This window comes from Aplidium turbinatum, chromosome 13 (assembly GCF_918807975.1).
Source record: "Aplidium turbinatum chromosome 13, kaAplTurb1.1, whole genome shotgun sequence".
In the NCBI taxonomy this organism is placed as follows: domain Eukaryota; kingdom Metazoa; phylum Chordata; class Ascidiacea; order Aplousobranchia; family Polyclinidae; genus Aplidium; species Aplidium turbinatum.
This window is the reverse complement of record NC_137484.1, coordinates 15,442,249-15,468,451: the sequence shown is the minus strand read 5'-3', so window position 1 is coordinate 15,468,451 and position 26,203 is coordinate 15,442,249. Positions and strand designations below refer to the sequence as shown.

Genomic DNA, 26,203 nt, shown 5'->3' with positions numbered 1-26,203 from the left:
AGAAGCCCTAAAACATGGCAATGAGGTTATTCTTCCAAAAGCTCAAGGTTCACCATCAACAGCCAGAAGGTCCGCGTTCGGACCGAAGTCCTCCAGTTGAGTAGCCCTGCTATATAGCAACTTCATAACAGGATAGTAATATTTATAACCAGAAGTATAAAATTATTTGTGGACGTTTAGTAACTTATGCATCTGCCTAGAACAAAAATTGTAAAAAAGACAATTTCTACTAGGCTACTCTATATTCATTTAAAATGAGATTGTTTACTTGATTAGTGGCCCTACTTGCAATTGTAATGGCCTAGCTAATGTAGTCTATGCTCTCAAGCTCAGCCGATAAAGCTGTTTTGATGTACTGAATTTCATGTAGGCCTACCCAATTTTATTAAAATTTCCCAATTTTATTTAAATTTACATTTGGGCAGTTTTTGTTTTGCACCATGACATTTTTGATTAATTGATTGAATCTTTATTCTCGAATTGGGAAAGCTTCTTTGAGAGCTTAATCCTGGCAGTTTCGCATACTTGTAGAGGCTTTGAACCACTGACGCAGGCCCAGTTACCGAGATTGACAGAGTGAAGTTTTCCGATTGTTGAAGTCTTGTTGCCGGGGAATTATTTCATCCATTAGATGACGCTGAATGGAGAAAAGTCCCTAACGTACGTTGCTCAAGCGCACTCTCCAAGAGTCGAACCAGCGCCACTTTACCTTGAAGCTTCTTCGTTCACGAAATTACGCGCTAACCAACTGAGTTATCGGGGCGGAGAGTTACGGCCAGCAGAGTTTAGAGGGAGGTCCAAGGGTATTTTTGCATCCAGGCCCAGTTTGATATTGGGGGCCTGTAACCTTTCCAAGTGGCCAGGCAGTTTTAAGAAACCACCGTGTAGCCTATTCTTTGAATAGCCTATAATGCGTTGTAGGCCTAATCATAAATGTAGCCTATTAATTTTGGGCCCAAGGATCTTATTGGTAGGCTACAGGGTCCAAAAAATGAAATCGTTAGCGGCACAAAATCTACAAGCCCGGTTTACGTATGAAAGTTAATTAGTTTAGGCATTTTTCAGAGAGTATGATACATAACAGGAAGATACTAATCGTACTTGAGATAGCCTCGGGCTAGGCTACTGCATAGAATATTAGAATTGCTGAATGAGTCAGTTCGAGTGATGTGATTATTGCTATAAAATTAGCAGCAAGGAACTTCATACACTGCCTCGGATACTGTTTGGAAATTGTTTTGTGCCAAGTGCCAATGCAAATTAGAATGGAAGATAGCCAAAAAAATTTCAAGTTTCTCCCAGATATTACCGAAAGTCCAAAGATGAAAAGACCTCCATTAATGTCAAAAATGGCAGGTAAGATTAATAAGGTGTCATTTGATAGTTGTAATAGTGTTTTCTGATGTGGCTCTGTTTTATTTGTACATATTATAGCCTACAGTAGATTTTGTTAATTTGTCTTCATCTAGTTAACTTGCAGGGTTCCACAGCAGCACTGGATGGTATTGGTGTGTTGTATTTCAAAAACAAGTCTTGAAAACGTTTACTCGAAAAGGTAGCCTATCACTGTTCCAAGCGTGCTGTGAATGTGACGGCTTAGCATATATAAATCTTATTTTAACGAGGTCCACTGCACCAAAATCGCTCTTTTCAGGGGCATAGAGCTTTTGAAATAAAGTATCTTCAACCTCGGCGATGACATTCATTGATTCTTTGCTTTCTCTCTCTGATCCCTTGTTCTCGATACTGCTCACGATATGAGTGATCACCATTTGGCGAACTTCTTCCGCTTGTATTCCAGGTAGCCATTCCAACCAATGCGAAAGCGGGTAACTCGGATGAGTCGTGCTAGCCAGAATACATTGTGAAACGAGATTTTCCATGAAAACAAAAAATGACGCATAGCGCTTGACGCTTAAAATCGTCAAAATAGTTGACGGTGCTATCACTTCCGTCAACTAAAAAATAAACTAACGGCGCTAGCCTCAGCGCCAACAAAAAGTTGACGGCGTCAACGTAGGCTACTACAATGGTGGTGTCATAGCCTATTTGACATAGAACGGTGTCAGAGTTGAACGCAAATATATATTACAACACAGAAAACAATAGTCAATACAGATACGAAATCTAACAGTAGGCTACAATATAAAACAGGAATACAAGAAAAGATGCAGTAGGCTAATACAAAATGGCATATGGATACAATACACAACACAGCATACAAAGTAAGATCACAAGGATAATAAAATCGCAAGAGTCACAAAATTTTCAATTGCTTTGATGCTTTTTACTTTTTGTAAAAAGAACACCTTTGAAATAGTAAGGCCACGCCATTTTTCACCAAATTTTTGTGTGGTTCATAGCCTACAGGCTTTTTTTCTTCTGTCGAGTTTTCTAAATTTGGTTGGTACATCACAGATTGACACATTTTTTTGCGACGGAGTTGCATCTTGAAAAGTCCCACATACTACATTAGGTGGTAAGCTGAGGGCACACAAGAAGATGGTCCTCTGTTTAGGTTTTGGTGCCACAGATACATGTAACTTGGCCCGTGTTCTAGCCCCACTTTACCATTGCAGATTTAGTAGGCTACGGCCAACGCCGGTCCGGTGTCGATTCGATGCTTTCCACTGTGCCCAAGGGCGTTAGCTCCTGGGTTTATATGGAAAGATTTTATTTGTGTTTCGAAGTAGGTTAACGTTCTCTGGATTGCATCAATATTTATTGCAGTATTTACCCATTTGTAGTAGCGGGGACGGAGAATTCAGGGGTAGGCTACTTTTGGACACGGGCCAGAAATGATTTTAGGGGCTCGTAAGTCGTAACGTTTCCAAGGGGTCTGGAAAGTTGAAGAAACTACTGCGTATTCGTTGGACATAGTACGTTTAAGAAGTGTCTTGGAGCCGGAAAAGTTTAGTGGTTGGTTTGGTTTTTTGAATCTTTATCCTCGCACTGACAAAGCCTTGATAGGTTATTATTCCTGGTAGTTTCGCATACTTGGAGATGTTTTTTGAATCTTTATCCTCGTACTGATAAAGCCTTGATAGGTTATTCCTGGTAGTTTCGCATACTTGGAGATGTTTTTTGAATCTTTATCCTCGTACTGATAAAGCCTTGATAGGTTATTCCTGGTGGTTTCGCATACTTGTAGAGGCTCTTGACGCAGGGCCGGTTACCAAGATTGGCAGAGTGAAATTTTTCGATTGTTGAAGTGTTGTTGTCGGGAATTATTCCAATCACTAGGTGCCGCTAAATGGAGAGCAGTCCTGAAATGCATTGCTTCAAGCGCACACCCCGAGAGTCGAACCAGCGCCGCGTGATCTTGAGCCGAGCGCGTCACCACTGAGCTAACGGGGCGGACTTGATACCGTGTCCCCAATTATCCTTTCAATTTCAAAATAAGACAGCTTATGCTTGGGTCACAAAATTTTCAAAACTTCTTTTTTTTTTAAACTTGGGTTGCTTCGAAAAAGATGTTGAGAACTGCTGATCTATATTGTGTCATTTGTATAATATGTTGTTTAACTTTTCGAAAAAAAATCTGTGCTCGTTCACAGTGACATCGTACTTTTCTACTTTCAGTAAATCCAAAATACCTTTCTCTGATTCTTTTGGTCATTCAAAATATAGCGGTGATTCTAACAATGCGACATGTCAGAACAATACCAGGAGATCATTTCTTCTCAACAACAGCAGTAGTGGTTGGAGAAATCTTTAAATTAATTGCCTGTCTAGTGATCATACTGTTGGAGCATAAAGGTTTTTACTATTTCAATTTAAACTAATTAATTAACATGATTGAAGTTACATTAATTACTGTAGGCCTATGAAGTTTTTTAAAGTTTTGTTTATGCATGCAAACTTTTAGCCTAAGTATGTTTTTTCACAGAAATGCACTGTTCTTGATAACAACTTTCAAAAATTTAGCCAATTAGCCACATACTGTGCATTGCCTGGGTTAGGAGTACGACTTGAACTTTGATGTAGCCAGGCCCGGATTTAGGGGGGGCAGAAGGGGCAGTTGCCCCGGGCCCCCCGACTTTTGAAGGGCCCCCCTATGTGGAAAAAATGTGATTTTGTGTTATTTGTTTCCTTTTGACCTTTAAAGCTTCTCCAAAATGCTGTGCAGTACTGGAATGATGCTACTGCAAACGTAGAGATGGTATTTCGCGGCGAAGGCGCGAAAAATTTTTTTGCACGGGGGCCCCCCGATCTAAAAGTGACCCGGGCCCCCCATCAGCTAAATCCGGCCCTGGATGTAGCTACACCAAATTTCTCCGATTTTTATTCTTTCTGGGTCGCTAGGGCAGATATATTCCACTTCACTCGGAAATTGTGGCCACCAAGAGATAGGTTTTTTAGAATGCACCAATAACTTTGTGAAAGGTTTAGAAAGATGGATAAGAATTTTAAGTAGGCTACTCGGTTGGAAAGTTTTCTCTTTATCTGACGGAAAGTTGCAAGCATGTATTTTCAATGGATCTTAAATCAGAGAACGAAACTGAACCAGTGGCGTACACAGAAAATTTTCAAGGGTGTAAAAAATATACGAAACCATATTAAACTATAGTAATCTGCATCTTACATTTACTTCACGACAGAAACAAAAGTAGACCTATAGTTACAAAACACAGGCTTGTATTGTGCTAATGATCAAGGCTGCAAGATGGTCGAGTAAGCTTCATTAACAACGTTTTCGTTAAGATTTTGTTGGTTAAGTGGGCAATGCAATGTAAAATTATGTATGCAATCCGCTGTGCTCAAATATTGCACGCGATTACTTTCAGTAATGTCCACTCGCAACTGCGGAAAAAAATAATTTTCTGTAGCCTACCGTACCTCAAAAACTAAAGTCAATTAAAAAAACAAGTGCATTTTTGGAATTAGGGACCTCGAAATACTTCGAAAACGACTGTCATACTGGTACCGCAGGCTACGTTTAAAAAAACATTTTTTTTGTTGACCAGTGCAATTTGCGTTGATGAAGAAAAATCGAGGATTAAAAAAATACTTAAATAAAGCCATTATAAGTAATATAAATAAAACGATAAAAAATTCAGATATCAAACTTAATGGGGGTTTTAATCCTCACCTCCCCTTTCGTACACCACTGGGTACAATCCACAACTACCTTCACGTGTGAGAAAACCCGGAAGACGTGTATTTTGGATGAAATAGGTAGCCTACCTACACTACACTGCAGTTTTTTTTTTTTTTTATTAGACTACAATTTTACTGGGTTGTATTGCTGTTGTTATCTTATTTCAACAATGTTTTTTGTGCGATCATGAAAATACAAAGATGTATCATAATTCTGTACAATTCGAATTGTATGGGGTTTCTTGTAGGCTACACCTATAGGTTACGATATTTTGGTATTGTTTACCGATACCCATAGCCAGAGTCATGTGCAAAATTTATCTCAAAAACATAAAAAGGACGCCAGATTCGGAATCAGCACTTCAAATTAGCTGAATTTGCATGTTTTTATTAAAAAAGATTTTTAAAGTTGAAAATGCAAACCGGCGTTGTCAGTTCTTTTTTGTAATCACTGATTGCTTGTTGTTTTATAGGCAATGTCTTTGCGTTTGCCAAATGTCTCCGTGCAAACATTATCCAACAACCGCTTGATTCGGCTAAACTGGCTGTGCTTGTCTTCAACGGTATGATTCAGCGTAATTTGTTGTATGTCGCTGTCTCAAACCTTCCACTTACCACATTTCAGGTATTGGTTTAGCTTTAGCACTTCTTTGACTTCTTTCAGAAATACTTTTAGAATAATACAATAATATAACAAAATTTCAAAATGCAGTATAGAAATTGCTTTGACAACTACAGTATGGAGGTATTTATTGTGTCTTGATGTTTTCTATGCTGTGTGCTATGACGAATTGTTTTAATTTTTAGTATGTAGCCTACAAGCTTCAACTATTGTAGCCTAGATCTTAACCAGGATCTTAGCATAGGCCTATTAATTGTTGTAGCCTATTACTTTGCAACTATAACATTGTTCTATGATTTTGTGTTGGGAGCTTTCCGAACTGTTCACATGGTTGTATCATCTGCACCAATAGCTTTGGACAATTTGGACGATGTTAAATATCAGTTTGATGAAAACGTTTTTGTATCTTTATTCGCTTAACTATAGTGTAGCCTAGGCTACTTGCAAATATGATTAGCCGCTATTTTTTGCATACTTTATGAATTCAATTAATTATATAATGTATGTATTTTTTAATCCGGTGACTTCCCCGTTACTGAGGGTAGCCAGATCCACCTTGACGTGCTGCAATCGCCTTCACACCTTGCCTCCAATCCTCCACATTGATCTGTCTAAAGCAAGGGTCTCAAACTCAAATTGCTCTGAGGGCCAAATGAACACTTGTAAATCGACTCGAGGGCCGCGCCACACAATAAGAAGTCAATTGTCTCTCCGTTAGCTCAGTGGTTACGCGCCAGGCTGAAGATCAAGCGGCGCTGGTTCGGCTCTCGGGGTGTGCGCTTGAGCAACGCATTTCAGGACTGCTCTCCATTCAGCGGCATCTAGTGAATGGAATAATTCCCGACAACAACACTTCAACAATCGAAAAACTTCACTCTGCCAATCTCGGTAACCGGCCCTGCGTCAAGAGCCTCTACAAGTATGCGAAACTACCAGGAATAACCTATCAAGGCTTTGTCAGTCCGAGGATAAACATTCAAAACCAACCAATAAACAAAATAACACAGTGAAAACGCAATAAAAAAGATACTGTACAGTAGTAAGAACACACCAAGAACGTTAGATCGCAAGAAAAATTAGTAAAAACAAAGAGATGGAAAAACACTGTACCAACGTAAAAAAACGAAAAAGAAAAACAGAAAACACGTAAACAAAACGACGGACTTGGAGAGCTAAAATCCTGTAATCAACTTTCAAAAACGCGGATAAAACTAAACTGTTAAAGAGTTGACTTCAGCAAGTGCCAAAGTTACTATTGCAATTATGACACAATGAGTGAATAAGCAATGTGATTGAGATGTAACAATACGAGTTTCCGGTACGCAAAAATGGCACGACAGTAGCCTACAGTTGTGTTAAAAAGTCGTCGGAAGTTTTATGGGCATTTTCAGGTTTTTTGGGCACTTTATCTTTCTATATAGAAAAATATGTACTGTGATTATGAATTATTTCAAAGTTTAAAAATGCATCGCGGGCCGCACCATAAGTCCTCGAGGGCCGCATGCATTGAGACCCTTGGTCTAAAGTGTCCTCTCTTGTCAAGCCGACGTAGCTGCTTTTTTCCTCAACTTACATTTTTATGTTTTCTTGGCAGGGCCGGATTTAGCCTAAGTGCTGCCCTAAGCAGATGAAAAAAGTGCCGCCCCCCAAAAAAATTTCGATGATGATTTTCGATTTTTCGATACAACACAGGCACAGAGGCACTTGTTCTCATTTGTCATCAATGCCGCCATTTTTATAAAACTTCATGAAACTAAAGTTCTTTGGTATACTAGTCTTACTTTTTGGCTTGTTTAGGCTATACATACTTTAAGCATCAAGGCAAGTAGGCTACACAAAATAGCCTGCAACTTTTCCATCAACCTAACATTGACTAAAAACATTTTTTCTAGGCTCCTTCAAATTTACTAACAGTGAAACAAACCAAACAAAGATTAATAAAAATTGCACAGACAAAGCCTATAGTCCTCCATACTAAGCGAAACAGATAACTAAAAGAAGCGCTAAGCAGCACATATTGTTGAAAACCAATCAAGCGTGAAGTACTCTAGGGGCGATGACTTGCCATACATGACTTGCCGCACTGTTTATAAATGTGTGTGATGTGATAACATATTTATTAATTGCTATATATCTGAATACATCTGTTGTGAATTATTATATTCACGTACAGTATTGTCAATGTAATATATTCCATAATATTCGTATGTTTTGCCGCCCCCAATAATTTGCCGCCCTAGGCAACTGCCTACTCTGCCTACTGGTAAATCCGGCCCTGTTTCTTGGGTGTTCTTTTTTTTGAATCTTTATCCTCGGACTGACAAAGCCTTGATAGGTTATTCCTGATAGTTTCGCATAGCCTACTTGTAGACTGTAGAGGCTTTTGACGCAGGGCCAGCTACCTAGGCCTACCATATTTTCATCACCCAAAAAGAGGACATGTTTAGTAAGCAAGAAAAATACCTGTGGATTTTTACATTTACACAATTTTTACATCTTCTTAGATCAGGGGTTCTTAACCTGGGGTCCATGAATCCCTAAGAGGTCCGCAAGGCGTTTTCAGGAGGTCCGCGAAAGTTTCCGAATTTGCAGCATGATTGATAAATTACGACATTAAAAAATTAGTTCTGTTTTATTTGTGTATTTACAATAATTTTCAAACTGTACCACGCAACGCTGTGGTGCGTCGTTTGAAATTTCAAAGAGCGTCGCACAAAGGTTCGGCTTCCTAACTCAAAAAATTTCATACAAAAGACTAAAATCTTTTCATAAACCTGTGTATGTTCAACTTAATTATTTTGAGACAACAGGTTGTTGATCAATGGTTAATTTAGAAATGGAAACGTTAGTCTGTAGAGTGTAGACTATTAGCACTCACGGTTTTTCCATGGCTGTGATTACAACGAAATATTGGTTACAAATGAAAATACTGAGAAATTCTTTATAAAAGTTGCAAAAACTCCATTCATTTGAGGTCAAATTTGCAGAAAAGCATTAAATTAATACATAGAATACAGGTTTTTGATTCTGTGTGCCAAGATATAGCTCATAACTTCGTCAATGTCATCAATCAAAGTGCGTCGCGAGTTCAGCAGATTCTTTTAAGTGTGTCGTTTCAAAACTTATGAAAAAGGAGACACGACATGCTATAAATTTTTTAGGGGTCCGCGATCGCTTCGAGGGCACCAAAAAAGGTGCGCCAAAACAAAAAGGTTAAAAACCACTGTAAGCGTTATCCTATTCTTTGGTGTAAGACAGCGTCAGAAATAAGCATCCAATCAAAGGATGTGAACTCGAAAAATGAAATTAGTGGTCTATTCATCTGAATAGGCAACACAAGAGTCGAACAATAGAAATACATCTGACATGGTCATCGAGAAACACTGCCTTCGTTTGCCACAGAAATAAATGTATCCACCGTATCCAGAGCAAGCAATGTATTGTCAACTTCAAAGTCAATAAACACTTTTCTTAAACAAGGATAGCCTACCGTACTTCTGCCACAGCGCACAGAAAACATACTTCTGCTTTTTGGTATCATTGCTTAGCCTTATTTAGCTTTCGCCAAGGTCCTATAAAATAAAACCTTGTTGAAAATGATAGCAATGCAAACAAGAGGACATTTGAGCATTTTCAAGTGTCCTCGGAGGACAATTCATTTTTTATGAAAAAAGAGGACAAATCCTCCTAAAAGAGGACATGTGGTCAGTGGCTCCGAGAGGGGGGGAAGTCGGGCCAGTTTCCCCCCTAGCAAAACACCGTAAAGGAAAAACGAGTAGTTTTTTGTTTTTGCACTTTTTAGGGGAGCCCATTTTTAGTACTAAAGTAAAAATGCACCAACTAAATAATCAACAAATTCTTAAATGAAGTGCGTAGTTCCAAGTATTTCTCAATCATTGTAAATGTCACTCTCGATGCTTCTCATCAAAAACAAATCATTTTCGTGTTAAGATAGGCGATGTTGAACAGCTTCAGGACGTAAAATCTGAAGCTGAAATGATTTTTGTATCACTGAACGGTTTTGATTGTATTGATAGTTTCAACTTAAAAACTGGCGATGTTTTAGCTAAGCGGGAACTATTTTTGCTTGACAACTGAACCTTAACTTCAAAATCTGCGTTGGCCAGGCATAGGATGTTGTATCCAACATAAGTTATCTGGGAAAGTTAAAGGTATCAGTTCAAGCACGATTAAAGAAAGTAAATCCTGTATAGTTTTTGTTTATGGATCATCATCATCATCAGTCATTATCTCCGCCTGCAGCAGATTGCGCATCAACATGAGTTATTTGCTTCCAAGAGTGGCGATTTTGAGCCAGCTCTCCCAGTGTCGCCAAATTGAGTCCGGTCCATGATTGGATGTTGTCTTGCCATCGTTTTGGTTGTCTGCCACGTTTTCTTTTTCCTTTTACTTTTCCTTCTGTGCAAACTTTGCTGATTCCGAATTGTGATCTTTTAGTGTGGCCGAACAGTTTTAAAACTTTTGATTTTATTAACTTATTGCTGCAATTGGATGTAATTTTGCCATAGTTAAAAGATCTTCTGTTTTCGTGTGGTCAAGTAGCCTTTTGTTGGTCATGCTTCTCATGATGTGATTTTGGAAGGTGCGGTAGTGAGTTTTTTCTTTATTTGAGTTTTTTGTTTATGGATGTTGTTGCTTAAATCTAGTTGGAACTCATAATGTTGCCTACAGACAGCGTTGTTCAAATGTCTCATCATTTTTGGAGTGATTGATTTATCTGTAAGCTTGTGGCATCTTTAAAGTTATAGCCCAGTCAGAGGATAATTTCTGAAAAATCTAAAGAAAGCTGTCCTATCATCTTGCAAAGAAAATTGATAGTTTGTATTGATAGATTGTATATTGATAGATTGTATTGATAGTTTCAATTTGATAGTTCCAACAAGTTAACTATCAATGCTTCCAAATCAAACTTATTAGTAATTCCGCCAAAAAAAAACTACAGTAATCTTGATAAAATCAATGTTCTCTACAACGGTGATAAATTAGAAATAGTTGACCACGCTAAATATCTTGGAATAACTATTGACAATCAACTTTCATTTAAACCCCACATCGATGATATAAAATTGAAACTTGCTCGGTCCGTCGGCATCTCGTATAAATTGAAATCTTTCATTCCTCCCAAAACAGGACTTCAATTATATCACTCGCTTGTGCATCCTCATATACAATATGCAATAACAATATGGGGTTCCACTTTTAAGACGCATGTCGACAAACTCCAAACATTCCAAAACAAAGCAATAAAAATAGTCGCGGGAGGTCGATGGTCGGATCACGTGACTCTATATTATAAACAACTAAATGTTCTTAAAATAAAAGATTTGTTCAAACTCGAAACTTCAAAATTAATGCACAAATATGAAAACAATTCACTACCATGTACTTTTTCTAATTATTTTAAAAAAGCAAAAAATGTACATTCTCGCAATACCAGAAATGCAATTGACAAAGATAATTTTTATGTTCCTCAATATTCATCTTCAAAACTTCAACGTAGTTTCAAGTATACAGGAGTGGAAATTTGGAATTCAATCCCATTGGAAATAAGAAAAAAATCACCTAATTCATTTAAAAAAATTTATAAAAATTTACTACTATCATTTTACCAATGATGATGGCTTCAGGACTATGTAGAACTTATATTACATGATGTATTTTGTGTTCATTCAAGCAATTATACCGTAAATTTATGTATTAGATTCTTTTGCCTCGCTTCATTGATGTTTAATTTGTTACTTTTTCTTTTGTTGAGGGTGGCTGCTCGACTAGAAGACCTTCCAGGTCACTTCGCAGCCACCCGTTGCAGTATCCACACATAATACATTTTACGTTATCGTTTGTTTTATCCGATTTTGTTGAATATGTGTGATTATACTCGCAACAAATAAAATGTCAATCAATCAATCAATCAATCAACTTAAAAACTGGCGATGTTTTAGCTAAGCGGGAACTATTTTTGCTTGACAACTGAACCTTAACTTCAAAATCTGCGTTGGCCAGGCATAGGATGTTGTATCCAACATAAGTTATCTGGGAAAGTTAAAGGTATCAGTTCAAGCACGATTAAAGAAAGTAAATCCTGTATAGTTTTTGTTTATGGATCATCATCATCATCAGTCATTATCTCCGCCTGCAGCAGATTGCGCATCAACATGAGTTATTTGCTTCCAAGAGTGGCGATTTTGAGCCAGCTCTCCCAGTGTCGCCAAATTGAGTCCGGTCCATGATTGGATGTTGTCTTGCCATCGTTTTGGTTGTCTGCCACGTTTTCTTTTTCCTTTTACTTTTCCTTCTGTGCAAACAGGGGCGCCGGAAGCGGGGGGGGGGGCAGGGGGGGCGAATGTCCCCCCTGCCCTCAAGTTTTCTGCAGATGGAGGGGCAGGGGGGGCAATGGTGCCCTTTTAAAGTCATGTAAGCTACTACACATTTTTGCAATATAACAATTTCTGCTATTCGCTTTTAGCCTAATTATAATTTTTCATTTTTGCCTCAAAATGATATTTACGTCACAAAATTTTGCAACACAGTAGCCTACAGGCCTTGAAACTCGTTTTTTTTTCGGCAGCCATCGTGGCCTACCGGGAGCTCCCTCTCGGCGGCCAAATCTGCGTGCTTGGAGGCCAAAATACAAAATAACGATAGCACAAGTAAATAGAATTAAACTTGCAACAATGCTAAAATGATCACTAAGCGTTGTTGAAGTCTGGGTCTGGGTGACGTCCTACAATAGAATCGTTGCACCACGCAATAACTGCTTTATCGGGATTGTAATCCAGTACTATTCAAACGACACTCGCACGAGTGTCTCCAATGTGGCTGATTTTATAGAAGTTCGCCACTCCCCTAGAATTCTTTTAGCAACGAAAAACAACGTTCGACATGTGTTGACGATAACGGCGTCGGCAAGGTAATAAAATAAGTATTTCAATGATTAAAACAATACTTGTAGGCTTTAACTGCCCTTTGTCAAAACTGACGATGCACTAGGAAGTGCGAAATATTTTTTCTGTTACATCTACTGACATCTGATCGCTGTTGCCTTAGCAATTGAGGTTTTAGCTATTTCAATGATGTACATTACTAAAAGACATTAGGCTACTCAAAGAAGCATAATTTTTGCAAAATATGATCAAAATATGTTTTCCTCATTGATGTCAACTAACTTAGTTCTCCTTTTTAACAACGGTTCAATGTCCGGCAACATCGAATCGACATAAAAACGACAATATTGCCAGCCGATGTAAATTAGCACTTCGGATTAAGACTTTGTTAAAATAAACGTAGGGAATTACAAACAAGACTTACAGCGCTGGCGATCGCAGATGGATATATTCCATCAATAACAAATATTCCCGCACAATGCAACAGTGGCGATTATGACGCGCTGACCTGCTGAATTTTGCTGAATTTTGCGTCACTCTTTGATACTACATATTTTCGACAGTTAATCCACGATCATTCTATTGCGAAATTAAATAATTGGCTAGAAGAGACCGGCGGCCAAACTTGGCCGATTGAGGAGGTAGCACCAGCGGTTCATTCAAGCACTACTTAGCGGCCATGGCCGCAGGCTGCTTTAAGGCTTGACAGTAGGTTACATCATTATAACATAACATGGTGCCCTTCTTTGTATACCGGACTATCATTATCGCTATATTTTATCTTAAAACTTGAAAAAAAATTGGCCTTTTAGAAAACAAAAGTGCCCTTTTTTCGTAATCTTGCCCCCCCCAGTCAAAAATCGTTCCGGCGCCCCTGTGTGCAAACTTTGCTGATTCCGAATTGTGATCTTTTAGTGTGGCCGAACAGTTTTAAAACTTTTGATTTTATTAACTTATTGCTGCAATTGGATGTAATTTTGCCATAGTTAAAAGATCTTCTGTTTTCGTGTGGTCAAGTAGCCTTTTGTTGGTCATGCTTCTCATGATGTGATTTTGGAAGGTGCGGTAGTGAGTTTTTTCTTTATTTGAGTTTTTTGTTTATGGATGTTGTTGCTTAAATCTAGTTGGAACTCATAATGTTGCCTACAGACAGCGTTGTTCAAATGTCTTATCATTTTTGGAGTGATTGATTTGTCTGTAAGCTTGTGGCATCTTTAAAGTTATAGCCCAGTCAGAGGATAATTTCTGAAAAATCTAAAGAAAGCTGTCCTATCATCTTGCAAAGAAAATTGACTTCGAGAGGGTAATCAAGGCGTGGTGCAGTCAAACCCAATGCTTTACATTACCCTTTTGCAATTGGAGCTCTAAAGACGTTTCTATGCATCAAGTTGGAACCAACAAGAGCTTGATCGGAAGCTGAGTCAATGCTAAAGTAGCCTACAACTAGCAGTTTTAAATTTGTGACTGCTTTGCATTATGTGGATTACGGTCCTATACAAGATTCACTGATAAATTTAATGGAATTAAAGGAAGTTGTAATCTAAGTAAGAGAAAGCTGAGAAGAGTAGGCTACTACTCGCAAGCTAAAGTTGCAGTGGCAATTATAAAATTAAAAGAAAATGACTTTGTTTTCCTGAGGATAGAACGATTTTATAACTCCACTTAACTAGCTGAATCATTCGAAGGAAATGTATTCTACCGTTTGCAAAGAATTCGATAGTTGTTGAAATTGACAAATGTATCAACAAACTCAAACATATTGTCGATGAGTTTGAAGTTCCATGAAAATTTCATCGTATGTCTGTTGTGCAGTTGCGGGCATGTGGGACAAATTTAAACCATTTGTAGGCTACAACAATGACATTTTTCAAGACATTTTGGATGAGTTGTTACTTTTGAAAGAAAGCCACACAGCAAACTTCAGCTGCAAACCAGAACGAACCACCTCATAATCTCTACACAAGGAATCATTGATTGCAACTTTCGAAAGGTTTTTCCAAATAGTTTTGTTATGATTTTTTTTTTGTGTTCCGGTAGCTACCTCCAACGGTTGTGCTTTGAGAACGTGGTTTTAGCAATTACTAAAATTTGTAAAGAATTGTTTGCGCTCCAGTAGGCCTATGACGCAAAACCGATTGAAAAGCCTAACTATATACTCGTACATGTTGTGCATCAATTCAGACGTCGCAAAATTTTATCATTTGATGCTGTGATCCGTAACTTTGCATTGCAAAAAGTCCAGAAAGAGTTGAATTAGATCAGGGATGTCCAAAGTCCGGCCCGCGGGCCAACTCCGGCCCACGAGACGTTTTTGTATGGCCGCGCCTGTAGTTGTACAATGTGTTATTTTTGGCCTGCAGACACACAAAAATCATATAAATTCAACTTGCAGTTTTTAGAAAAATTATTGTGGCTGTTGGCCCGCGAACACTTATTATCAAATCTGGCTCGCGTAGGAAAAAGTTTGGACACTCCTGAATTAAATGCCTGCGGTTGAACTATTTTCGTTGCCTGTCGGCCTATTCAGGGGCGTTGACAGGGGGGTCTAGGTGGTACTTTTGGACCCGGGCCCGGAATATTTCGGGGCCCGGATTTAAAAGATTCCCCGCGACTTCAAACATTATCAAGATCTTACTATAATCAGATCTAAAGGAATTGCGACCAGAGGTTAAAACAGCTACTTCAGCCGTCAGATGGTAAAGTACCGGGCCCCCTTCCAGGTATAGCCTAGTGATTTCCCTAACCACAATTTTTTTTTCAAAAACAAGAAATATTTTTCTTACCCATTCTTTAATTCTGAATATATATATTTTTTGGTGGTAATCACTTCTAGCTACTTGCATCTACAATTCTTAGCCGTAGGAGATGGGGGGGGGGGCAGTTGCTCCCCCGCTGAAAAAAAAATGTTGCAAAAATGTCTGGGCAAATCAACCTTACCACAATGTTTCGACGCCTCACATGTGTAGAAACTTTACATATGATAATTGTTGTAAATTATGAGATGCATTTATATTTTCCAATGAATGTAAATGTATTATCACCGACTTTGAAAACTGCTGCATGTGATACTGCAATCTGGGCAGAATGATAAGTTTCGATTCGACAACTGCAAAATAGAACTGTAAAAAAGCACAGTTGGGAAACAGAGGTAAGCTTATTACTGATATTCACTAACATGTAGGCTGCATTTCTTCATGGGTAAGATTTAAAAGCCTACTGGTTACTGGTAACTCACTGGTAACTTTATACGATTTTTTGTTTTTTCTCAATATCCTACTAATGTAGTTGATTATAAAAATCATTTGGGCAAAAATGTCTAGTTATTTGGACAAATCAATTCTTACCATAAGTTTTCAACATTCTACCAATTTAGTGCGTAACTTTATAGAGTTGCATTTTGTATAAAAAACATTTTGCTTTGAATGTAAAACAGAGTATCGACAATTTTGAAAACTTTTATAATTGGTATTAAAATTTGGGCAGAATGTTAAGTTTCGATTCAGTATTTGCAGAAAATAATGCTTCGACAAGCTGAGATAAGCTTATTACAGATGTTCATTAGAATATCATCACACTAGCCTACATTTCTTCATTGGTAGAATTTTGAAACCTTGCTGGGTTCTGGTGAGCTTATAAAATTTTTGTTTTTTCTTTATATCTCACTACCGGTAATGTAGTTGAACTTTGTAAAAATATTTGGGTAAAAATTTCCAATTATTGGATAAGTCAATTTTACCATGAGTTATGCTATGCTCGCATAACTTGACTTAAATACTACAAAGATAGCTTATCATTTTTAGATATGGTCAAACAAAATAAGGATTTGTTACAAACTTTAATAATCAACAGTTGTGAGCAATGTGAGGCCACATATACACCACTTTTGTGAGCATTGATCCCGGCCACTAACTATAGTTATGTACAAAGTGAAAAAGTATATTAAATGAAAACAACTTGTGAATTTTCCTGTATTTAATTTCATGTTTTTGTGAGCTATGGTTTAACTGTTTTCAGCATTGAATTTTTTTGTATAAACTGCTGTTTGTCTTTGCCAGTCCCAAGGTTGATATGCTCAGTTATTTACTACCTATGACACAGTATTAGAGCAACAACAATCAAATATAAAGACACATGTTATGTTATTTTGTCATCCAATTCATGCAGTTAATATATCAGGCAATGTAAACAGTGCTATTTTTGTGTCATGTTTTGGTAATGTGGTCTGTATTTTGTGGCAACGATTGAGTTTGAAGTTATTATCTGGGAGTGATTTTTCTTCAGTGCTTGTGATTTGAGTAGGCCTAGCTGCTTCATTGTGAAGTAAGATTATCTTTGTAATGATCTTCTGAAAAAACATTGACTATTGACTATGACTATTTCATTGTAATATAATATCAATATTTTTGGTATCAAAATTAGTTTTGTTCAAAGGTGGAAGTTTGATGCACATAGCATGGTAAACTGTCCAATTATTTTCAGGCTGTAGGATTTGAAGCAGCATGGATTAAGTAATGTTACTGGTTTGATAAGTGAACGGATTGTCATTTTAGTTTTTTTCTATGCAAATGTACAAATATTGAATCTTTGAATTGAAAAGGTTGAGCTACTTTTGGTCAAGCCTTTTATTGAAGTTGGGCTGGAGATTTTCATATAATCTGGTGACATGAATATTCAGCAATTATTGTTATCCAGTTATTGGTGAAGTCTCAGTTCAAATTTTTTTGAATCCAGTTAGGCTTAATATAGCCTACTGAATATTTTTTTTATGATACACAAGAATGTTTTATTTTGATAATTTATTTAAATGGGACACAGACAGGTCTATGAAAGTAGATTAAATTAAGTTCAGCCTTGTTTTGCTGTTGTATATAGCCTACATTTTTTTTGCTTGTGTTTCGTACACAGCCAAGTTGATGACTCTCAGAGATTGTGAGTAATTTAGTATTTTTTAAAATATATACGCAAAGACAAAATTTGGGCAAATTATGTTTGCCCCCCCCAAATGTTTTACTCTCCTACGGCTACTTTACTTTACAAAGAATTAATTTTAGCCGAAAACTCCAACAATTTTAAACATACTGACGAAGATTGTAATTGAGAGCAAGGATTTTGCGGTTTCTGGAGAAATCCCTAATAATGCGTAATTGCACAGTTGGGGAAATTCGTGGATACAACAAATCTTTGAGAATAGGCTACATAAATGATATTCCTCTTAATTTTCTACTTTGAACGGCAAGTGTTATCCTCATTTTAACAGCACATCTACAAACGTTTCTACACAACCTGATATTATTATATTCATAACATTGTCGATGAAGGGGGCCCGAAAACAAATGGGTACCGGGCCCGAGAAATCCTGTCAACGGCCCTGGGCCTATTGTGTGTTTACAAAGCTTTCTAGACAAAATAGTTTGTCTCAATGGCATTTTTGTTGCAAGTGTAATCCAGTGATTATATATCGACGATTTTTACATTGAACGAAGTTCTTTTCATGCTGAGGAAAGTAGGCTAATTTCAGCCTAACTCGAACATGCAATGCAATATTTGCTAAAAAATATTATGGGGCCCATTTTTCGTGTTGTTTCCCGACCAGTGCTGACTTCTCTCGGAGGCCCTGCATGTGGTAGCCCTACAGTTACCGAGATTGACAGAGTGAAGTTTTTCGATTGTTGAAATGTTGTTGCCGGGGAATTATTCCATACATTAGATGCCGCTGATTGGAGAGCAGTCCTTAGAATGCGTTGCTCAAGCGCAAACCCCAAGAGTCGAACCAGCGCCGCTTTATCTTAAAGCTTCTTCGTTCACAAAGTCACGCGCTAACCAACTGAGCTATCGGGACGGACTCCTTGCTTCCTTCAACCATCCACTCGCAACTTCAGTGCTCTATGCAAAAGATCATCTTCATCTCCACTCAAAACATATCGATGTCACCTCAATCTAATTGCTTTCGCCAACTTATCAACATTCTCATTCAATCCAAGAAAGTTCAAGTTAAGACCTGATAAACTGCAAACGTACACGTTACAATATTAGTTTGCTAAAAAAAATTCATCAACAATCTACTTCGTAGCAACATGTTTCAGGTATCTTATCAACTCAAGATATTCACCATCGCTATGTTCTCTGTTACAATGCTTGGGAAATCGTTATCGAAACTTCAATGGTTTTCCATAATCTTGTTGTTCTCCGGTGTTGCTACAGTTCAGGTTATAGGACCAAATTATTCTTGTATTTATTTGCTTATTTGAATTTACTGTAGGCAAAGCTTCTTTATTAGGCTTTCTGACATTGTTGTTATCGTATCCAGGCTTACGCCTGGTGGCTGAAGATTTAAATTAAGTGGATAGGAAGGCAAGGAAGCCAATCTTTGTGTCCACCTTTAGGCATAGCCTATCATTAAGTGTTCTATCAAAGACACACCCACATGCTTTTGAACTGTGTCGAACCAGCGCCTTTTTGAGCGTCCTACCAGGGCGCTCACCACTGTGCTATGCAGTCGACAGATATTGTTGATTCTTTTAGAACCAATTGAAAGCATGGTTTTGGTGGAAGTTTTTGTTCATGCTCCACCGACGCTCAAACAATTTAGGCTATTGCTGACATAGCCTACTAATGCATTTATGCGTATAGGCATGTACTTCTAGACTAAAAAAAATAAAAATAAACAACATATATTTAGGCTATAGCTTTATTAGCCTACAGCTTTAGCTGATATATTTAAGATTTGTATGGATAGTTGCTATGAAGATCGGCCATGGTGCGTTAATCAAGAGTGCTGAAGTTACAAGCAAAACAGTGCAAAAACATTTCAAAATACCGGTACCAGTAGGCTATATTTTTCCTTTTTTTTGCAGGTTGCAGTCCAAACATCACAGTTTAAACGAAAAAGTCCTGCTGGTGCGGATCAGAATGCTTTGCTTGGTCTAATGGCTATTATATTGTCTTGTGTGTCGTCAAGTTTTGCTGCAGTGTATTATGAGAAAATATTGAAAGGCTCAAAAGGTTCCATATGGCTACCATGTCTTCAGTTGAGTGTGTTTGGTGCTCTCTTTGGTATGGTTGCAGTATACCACTATGATGGCTCAAGTGTCGCAGAGATAGGTTTCTTTTTTGGTTACAGTTTCTCAGTCTGGATTACAATTTTGATCCAATTATTTGGTGGTTTACTTATCACTGTGGTATTAAAATATGCTGACAACATCTTGAAATGTTTTGCCACATCAATTGCTGTTGTGGTTTCAACTGTAGCAGCGGCCTCTCTGTATAATTACATCATCATTGTCATGTTTTTGGTAGGAGCAGTTATGGTGATAGCTGCAGTGTGTCTTTACAGCATGCCAAAGCAAGAAGCCAGTATTTCATCCACTTCCATGACACCAAATGTTTAATGTATTTAAACTTACTTATTTGAACATATGCAGTTATGCACGCAGTTGTATGAGAGTGCAAACGTTGGTCCAAGCTTCTAATTTTTAACGTTTAGACACTCAACTTGTGCATGCAGCTTCTAGCTCAGTTGCATCATCAAGCCCACATCATGCCTCACAGGGTAGGCATTTCTGAATAGCTTTGCCCAGCTGGGAAATCAGTTTGCTTTTACATTGATCCAACGTAACATTTATGGAGCAAAAAAGCATTGACTTTTATACCAAATTCAGCGGTTTTGTACATTCCTTTTCAGGATCATGAACACTAGCATAAGGCTACATGTAGGCTAATGGCTTAGGCTACTGTGTTTCTCATTCTTTTGTGACTTTGCAGTCAAACCATATAGCCTACCTTAACAAATCGCATTTGTGATATTATGTCTATTCCTTGATATAATAATATGTATTGACGAAGCCCTGCTTGTGTGGCGAAAGCTCCAGTTTACAATAAACTTGAATTTGCCAATGTAGTGAGACCCCCTATACCTGTTTTTTATCGCACCGCATCCTTTACGGTTACCAGTTAATTCAAAGGAGTATTTTGAAGCACCGACGTTTTACCTTGGAACCACATCATGAAGGTGGGATAATATCATCTCGTAAGTTGAACAAATTTGTCAGGAAAAACCGTCCTTTTTACGTTGATTCAACGTCTGTATACGATCCCGCAGGTTGAGAAAAGTCACTTCCGCGGGCACAGAGGTTTTCGCAACGACAGGCAAGCTCAGGTAGCCACTTTAACATAACAACTTTTGTAAGCGCTTGTAAAGCATGAACATTGAACAGTAAAGAAATCGGAAGCTGCGTTGTCTGTAACGTCATTACGAAAATGGAAGTTAGAGGTAGAACAGAGAAAGAACACAAACAGTTGTGATAGAAAGTAAATTAAGTGAACGTTCCTCCGTAACCAGCGTGTCCTACAGGGTTAGGGCTAGGGAATACATTTGGATGACGTGGGTTCGATTCCCACCCCTGTCATAACTCTTTTTTCTTCTGTAATTACCAAACAACGTTCAAAACACTGATCAACCCTCTGGCTGAGTGCTAGAAGGGTCACAATTGGACGGTGGCCACTTAAACCATGTTCTGATTCGTTCATGCCTTACAAGCTCTTACAAAAGTTGTTACGTTAAAGTGGCTACCGCAAGCTCATGAGACCGTTTAGAATTACGTTCATTCATTGAGTTGAAGAATCCAACAGATTTTTCATGTTTTTCTTCGAAATGCTGTGCTGGGGGCTGGCTAGGGGTTAAGTAGAAACTTGTTAAAAGGCAGCTTCTGGTGTAAAGCGAAAACGTGGAATTCCAGACAGAAGATCAAACGTTTTTTACGGTTGATTTGCTGTGTGGGAAAGAATGATGATCTCACATCTTACAGGATTTTGTCGTGATATTGTTATCTGTAATATTGCTATATCCGGGTTATTGTTACCGTTTGATGAACATTGGCACATCAACAGACACGTTTCATATTACTGCTCTGCCGTACAACAAAACCATTAATTATTATTTTCGCATAGCTGATAATATATTATTGTAATATCGTAATATCATCATTTATTAACATTATTATTAACAACATTCACTAAGAGCATTCACAACAACAGCCAGCGTCTGACGATTCCCAGACAGCAAAATCAATCGCTTTTTACATTGATTCAACGTCTGCAGACGTTCAATAAATGTAAAAAAAACAGTTGACTTGTTGTCTGACGATCCTGCTTCGCCAGGTTAGTTCGAAACTTGCCCCACAACAAGCAACTCAACCCAGTCCGCTGGAGAGCGATTTAAGTCAAATTCTTCACATAAGTTTAACGTTCCTCGTTGAGTCAACGTTAACTTTTCGAGTTAAAAGAAAAAGAGACATGGTTCTTTTTACATTGATTCAACGTGTGCAGACGTTAAATCAATGTAAAAAGAACCAGTTTTCCTCAATGCGAACGCACAGATTATACAAAAGCAATAAAATCCCAAGTGAAAAAAGGAAACCTTTTTTTACATCGTTTCGAAGTCAGTATATGTTAAAACGAAACGATCTACTTGGTAATAGCAAGACAGCAAAATTCGTCATTTTTGCATTGATTGAACGTCTGCAGACGTTGAAGCAATGCAAAAATGAATGTAAAATGATGGTTTTTCTGTCTGGGGAGTTGCCATCTCACCTGGTAAAATTTTGTAGTTGAATACCAGTTATTTTGTACGACGTTTTTTTGCAGTAAAACAGGGATTTCTTACATATAAACAACTGAAATTGATGTTATTTGGTGATAGCATGTTGAAAACTAAAAACAAAATCTGTCAATCAAAACTATCAACTACAGAAGACAAACTTCTAACCAAGCGTGGCTGGACGAAAAATAAAAAAAAAACTTAAAAATAAACTACCAAAATCATCAGATGGAATTCAACTCCTAATTACACCAATGAAATTAGAGGGAAAGCAATGCAAAGGCAAACGAAACACAAACGCCAGACAAAGAGATCTAACCGTATTGAATTTACTTCATAAAAAACTAAAGTAGCACAACACCCTTTCAAACTCAGCCTAGTAAGGTACATGGAATCCAAGATGCACTTGTCGCTGTACTGCCAACTAAGATCTTCAGTGGCTTGAAGCACCGAGTTGGCATAAGAAGATCGGCATACGAAGTCAAGTTGATAAAACGAGGCGGCGAACAAGAGCCACCCAGCTGGTAAAATTCGTCCTTTTCCACACAGATTCAAGGTGTGCAGATTCAGTGTAAAAAGAAGCGATATTTTGCAAGCTGGGAATAACACATCTGTTTAAGCATAATGTCTCATATCACAACGCAACATTTTGAGTTATTGAAGTAGCATCATCAAGTAACTTACACTGAACACGAATTCTACGATGACAGAAGTTATGTAACAAACGTCATAAGGATATCGAAAATAGAGCGCAAAGCTTCTGAGCAACGCACGACCTTATGGCGGACAGAGCAAGGAGTTTCGGCGATCACAGAAAAGAATTTAATGGTTTTTCTTGAAAGCAAAATCCTTCCAATTTACAGTGATTTTCTTCGGCTTGTTCAGGACAGTTGAATCAAGACAAAACCTGCAACCAAAAATTGGTTAAGTTTGCAATGGGGACCTGTTTGTATCTAGCCAGAAAACCAGTTCCCGGTCTTTCCTTTGACCGATTTACAAACCACGCTATGAAAATCGATGAATTGTATCAACTTCGCTATGGAAAGATTTGAACGCATTTAAAAGAAAAAAATTGATTGCGCAATTTAACATTGATCCGTGAATCGAAACATATATTATTGAATTTGCAGATTTGAGAACCTAAAATTGACCAGAGCGTCTGGGCACAAACTTATCTCATTAATAAAAGTAAGGACTTTTATGTTAAAAAAGTTTATCTTCGTTTGAAGTTATCAAGATATCGAAGAGTATTTGTGCTTCACACGGTGAACGCGTTAAAAACTAAGTTTACACAGTAGAAATATGTTTGCACAATAGACCTTTTAAAACTTTCTATTTCCTTCTCAGCGTCATCCATCTCTTTAGTGTCGTCACCCGGCACGTCACGCGGCAAGAAGACCTGATCCACGACCTCTCCTTTTCCCTCGTTGACAGCCAACTGCGCGGCTTTGTTCTTCTTTCTCTGCTTCCGGGCTCGGCTCTTCTTTACGTCAACGCTGAAACAATGCAAGTCATTGAGTCAATAATGAGTCAATGCAAGTCATATGAAACAAGTCATAGAGTCAACGGTTAAAATGTTAAACATGTTGATTGCGTTCCGGGTAGCAAATACAACTCATCACAGCACATGACTAGGGAACTGTGTTTCGAAAGCTGGTACAAACAGCTACTACCACAGCGAACTTGTAGCATCAGGCTCAAATAGGTTGTTTGTATTTACATTTGTGAACAACGATCATGCTACTACAGTAAAAGCGAAACTCAATCTATTGCAAATTCAACTAACTTCGTGGGGATTGAAGCAAGTTTTTATCGGAAGCATTGTTGAAGAAAAAAGCAATAAACACCCCGTTGTGTCAGAACAACCTACAACATCACATTGACAATGGCGAAGATCGACATAAACATTGTTATGTGATAAATGGAACTGACTAAGTCATTGGTGTTTTGCTCTACTGATGAGCATTTATCAAATTGAAATTAAGCGAATAAACCCAGACAGCAAATGTAAAAAGCAGTTGAATTGCTGCTTGGGTAAGTCTTTAGAAAAGTATTCTTTCAGTATTGTAAGGATATTTTATAGGTAAGCATATTATATACCATAAGCATGCAACTACCTGTCGCCTTCGTTTTGCTTCTCCGGGGTCGATGAGCCGCTCGTGTTGTTATTGGTCGGTTCTTGATTCGCTTCAGTGGTTGCTTTCACCTGGCTGGTGTTTGACTTTTTCTTACGTTGCTGATCCTGTTGGGCGGGTTTTTCTTGCGGTTGGGAACGATGGCTCGAGTTCGCGTGGCCAGTTTCCTTCTGGAGCAAGGTTGAAATTGCCTTCTTGGCCCTGATGCTGCTTTGGGCGGCACTCCTTTGGGGATGAGATTGTGGAGGAGCTTTTATGATTCTCTTGCGGAGTTCCTGATTCAGGAGGCGCTCGGCAGATTGAAGAGCGAAAGAAGGTGTATTGCTCATCTTTTGCTGCCGGAGCTTCTTAAACTGTTCCGGGATTTCGTTGTTGGCGGAGGAAGATGCTTTTACAGCGGCGAGGTAGTGCTGCCGTTGCTCCTCATTGTAGTTACGAGGGGCTAGCCTCCGTAGCCGCAATTCTGTCATCTTAAGCTTCTGAGGTTGAAAGGGAATAAGATCTTCATCATCTGGTTGGCCGCGATTCGAGACAACTGGACTGGCAACAAAACTCTTGTCGCCTGGTGTCTCTGTTTGAGGAGCTTTCTGGACTAAATTGACCTTTTCTAGTTGAGGTTTAGGTTGAGGAGCTCCTTTCTCTGTCATTTTTTCCTTAACAATTGTGCCTGCTTTAGACTTGATTCCAGATTGGAAAGAAATATCCAACGAATTCGTTTCAGGACATTCTGTAGCATCTTGGCTGGTCTTTGCAGCACTTGACTTCGACACGGATTCTTTGGATATCTTTGGTATGCTTGATTTTGTTACTTCTGGTTTGTCATCTGTTTGTTTTTTCACAGAGGCTTTTGAAGCAATTACCTTTTTCCCACCAGAAACTGGTGCGGTTCGCGTTGGATCTTGGATAACTGTTTCGGCTGACGTATTTTTTCGCACTTTGCTTCGCAAATCTTCTTTCAAAACATCGGATTGGGAAGAACTCGTAGAAGTGGATTTCAAAGCATTTGTGGTCAAAACAGTTTCGATCTTTTTCTCTCCCACCACTTGCCCGTTGGCTTTCTTCGTTTGTTTCTTCTTCTTCTTGTTTGGCTTCTCCAGAGTCAGGTCTTTGATGCGCAACAAATCGCTTTCGGTAGATGAATCTTTGTCAACCAACGAATCTCTATCCGTGAGATCTTTATCCTCCTTCTCCTGCTTTGGCAACACTGGCTGTCTCTTGTTCTGAGTGGAACCGTCGGTCAACTCGGAATCCGGATCTTTGTCCATGAGAAATTGCGCAGGAGAAGAAGAAGTCACTGTTTCATTCTTCCGTTTCTCTTCCTTCTTCTGCTTTTGCTTGACTTTTTTGGAAGATTTTTTTCTCCCGTCTTCGCCTCCTTCGATAAACGTAACCAGCTCGTCCAGTGAACCTTGCAGACCACTACGAGAGTTGCCATTTTCGTGCGTATTGGCTTCTGTAAAACAATGAAAGCATAACAAAACGGCAATTTTAAAGTACATTAGTTTTAAGACTGGATGAAAGACAATGACAAGCATAAATCATAAAAGATAATAGACTGCCCACCGCCCATGCACCAATCGATGATATTCAATTATTCATCCCATAAAAATATAATTCGCATCAAGAAATCAAGCTCAGCCGATTGCAAAACCCTTTAACTACCTTAACTACCAAAAACATTTAACCTTGGAAGCACAACAAGAGGTCTAACAAATGCAATATGTAGTTACCAATCACCTAAAAACCTTGACTGTTATAGGGATCGTCAGAAGGTTCTTGTCCAAAAAGAATATCTATCAGGATATGTATGAGTAAGAGGTTCGAACGCTTGGGAGCTACATGATTT

General features: G+C 38.3%; 2 protein-coding genes and 1 pseudogene across 3 annotated transcripts in view; 1 reads left to right on the top strand and 2 right to left on the bottom strand.

Moving 5' to 3' along the window:
* The window catches only part of LOC145782499 (serine/threonine-protein phosphatase PP1-gamma catalytic subunit A pseudogene), a 202,139-nt pseudogene that overhangs the window by 88,395 nt on the left and 87,541 nt on the right, over window positions 1–26,203 (bottom strand). The window lies entirely within an intron of this gene.
* Window positions 1,266–20,155, top strand: LOC145781683 (UDP-galactose translocator-like). The gene is made up of 5 exons (XM_082593357.1): window positions 1,266–1,356; window positions 3,583–3,759; window positions 5,574–5,725; window positions 18,711–18,833; window positions 19,482–20,155. Exons 1-5 carry the CDS (start codon window positions 1,266–1,268, stop codon window positions 20,013–20,015), a joined length of 1,077 nt encoding a protein of 358 aa, XP_082449483.1. The 3' UTR covers window positions 20,016–20,155.
* Window positions 21,569–26,203, bottom strand: part of LOC145781682 (uncharacterized) — a 38,124-nt gene continuing 33,489 nt past the window's right edge. The window contains exons 21-23 of the mRNA XM_082593356.1: window positions 24,340–25,810; window positions 23,542–23,718; window positions 21,569–23,129 (exon numbers count right to left, since the gene is read on the bottom strand). Of these exons, the coding sequence (XP_082449482.1) occupies window positions 23,045–23,129; window positions 23,542–23,718; window positions 24,340–25,810 (1,733 nt within the window). The 3' untranslated portion in view covers window positions 21,569–23,044. The remainder of the gene's footprint in view (window positions 23,130–23,541; window positions 23,719–24,339; window positions 25,811–26,203) is intronic.

What these genes read in the sequence shown, in the direction of transcription:
- LOC145781683 (XM_082593357.1), top strand. Translation starts at nt 1,266, where the DNA reads ATGGAAGATAGCCAAAAAAATTTCAAGTTTCTCCCAGATATTACCGAA. An exon ending in CATACTGTTGGAGCATAAAG is followed by an intron (nt 3,760 to 5,573) that starts GTTTTTACTATT and finishes GTTGTTTTATAG; the next exon opens with GCAATGTCTTTGCGTTTGCC. An exon ending in TTCCACTTACCACATTTCAG is followed by an intron (nt 5,726 to 18,710) that starts GTATTGGTTTAG and finishes AACATGTTTCAG; the next exon opens with GTATCTTATCAACTCAAGAT.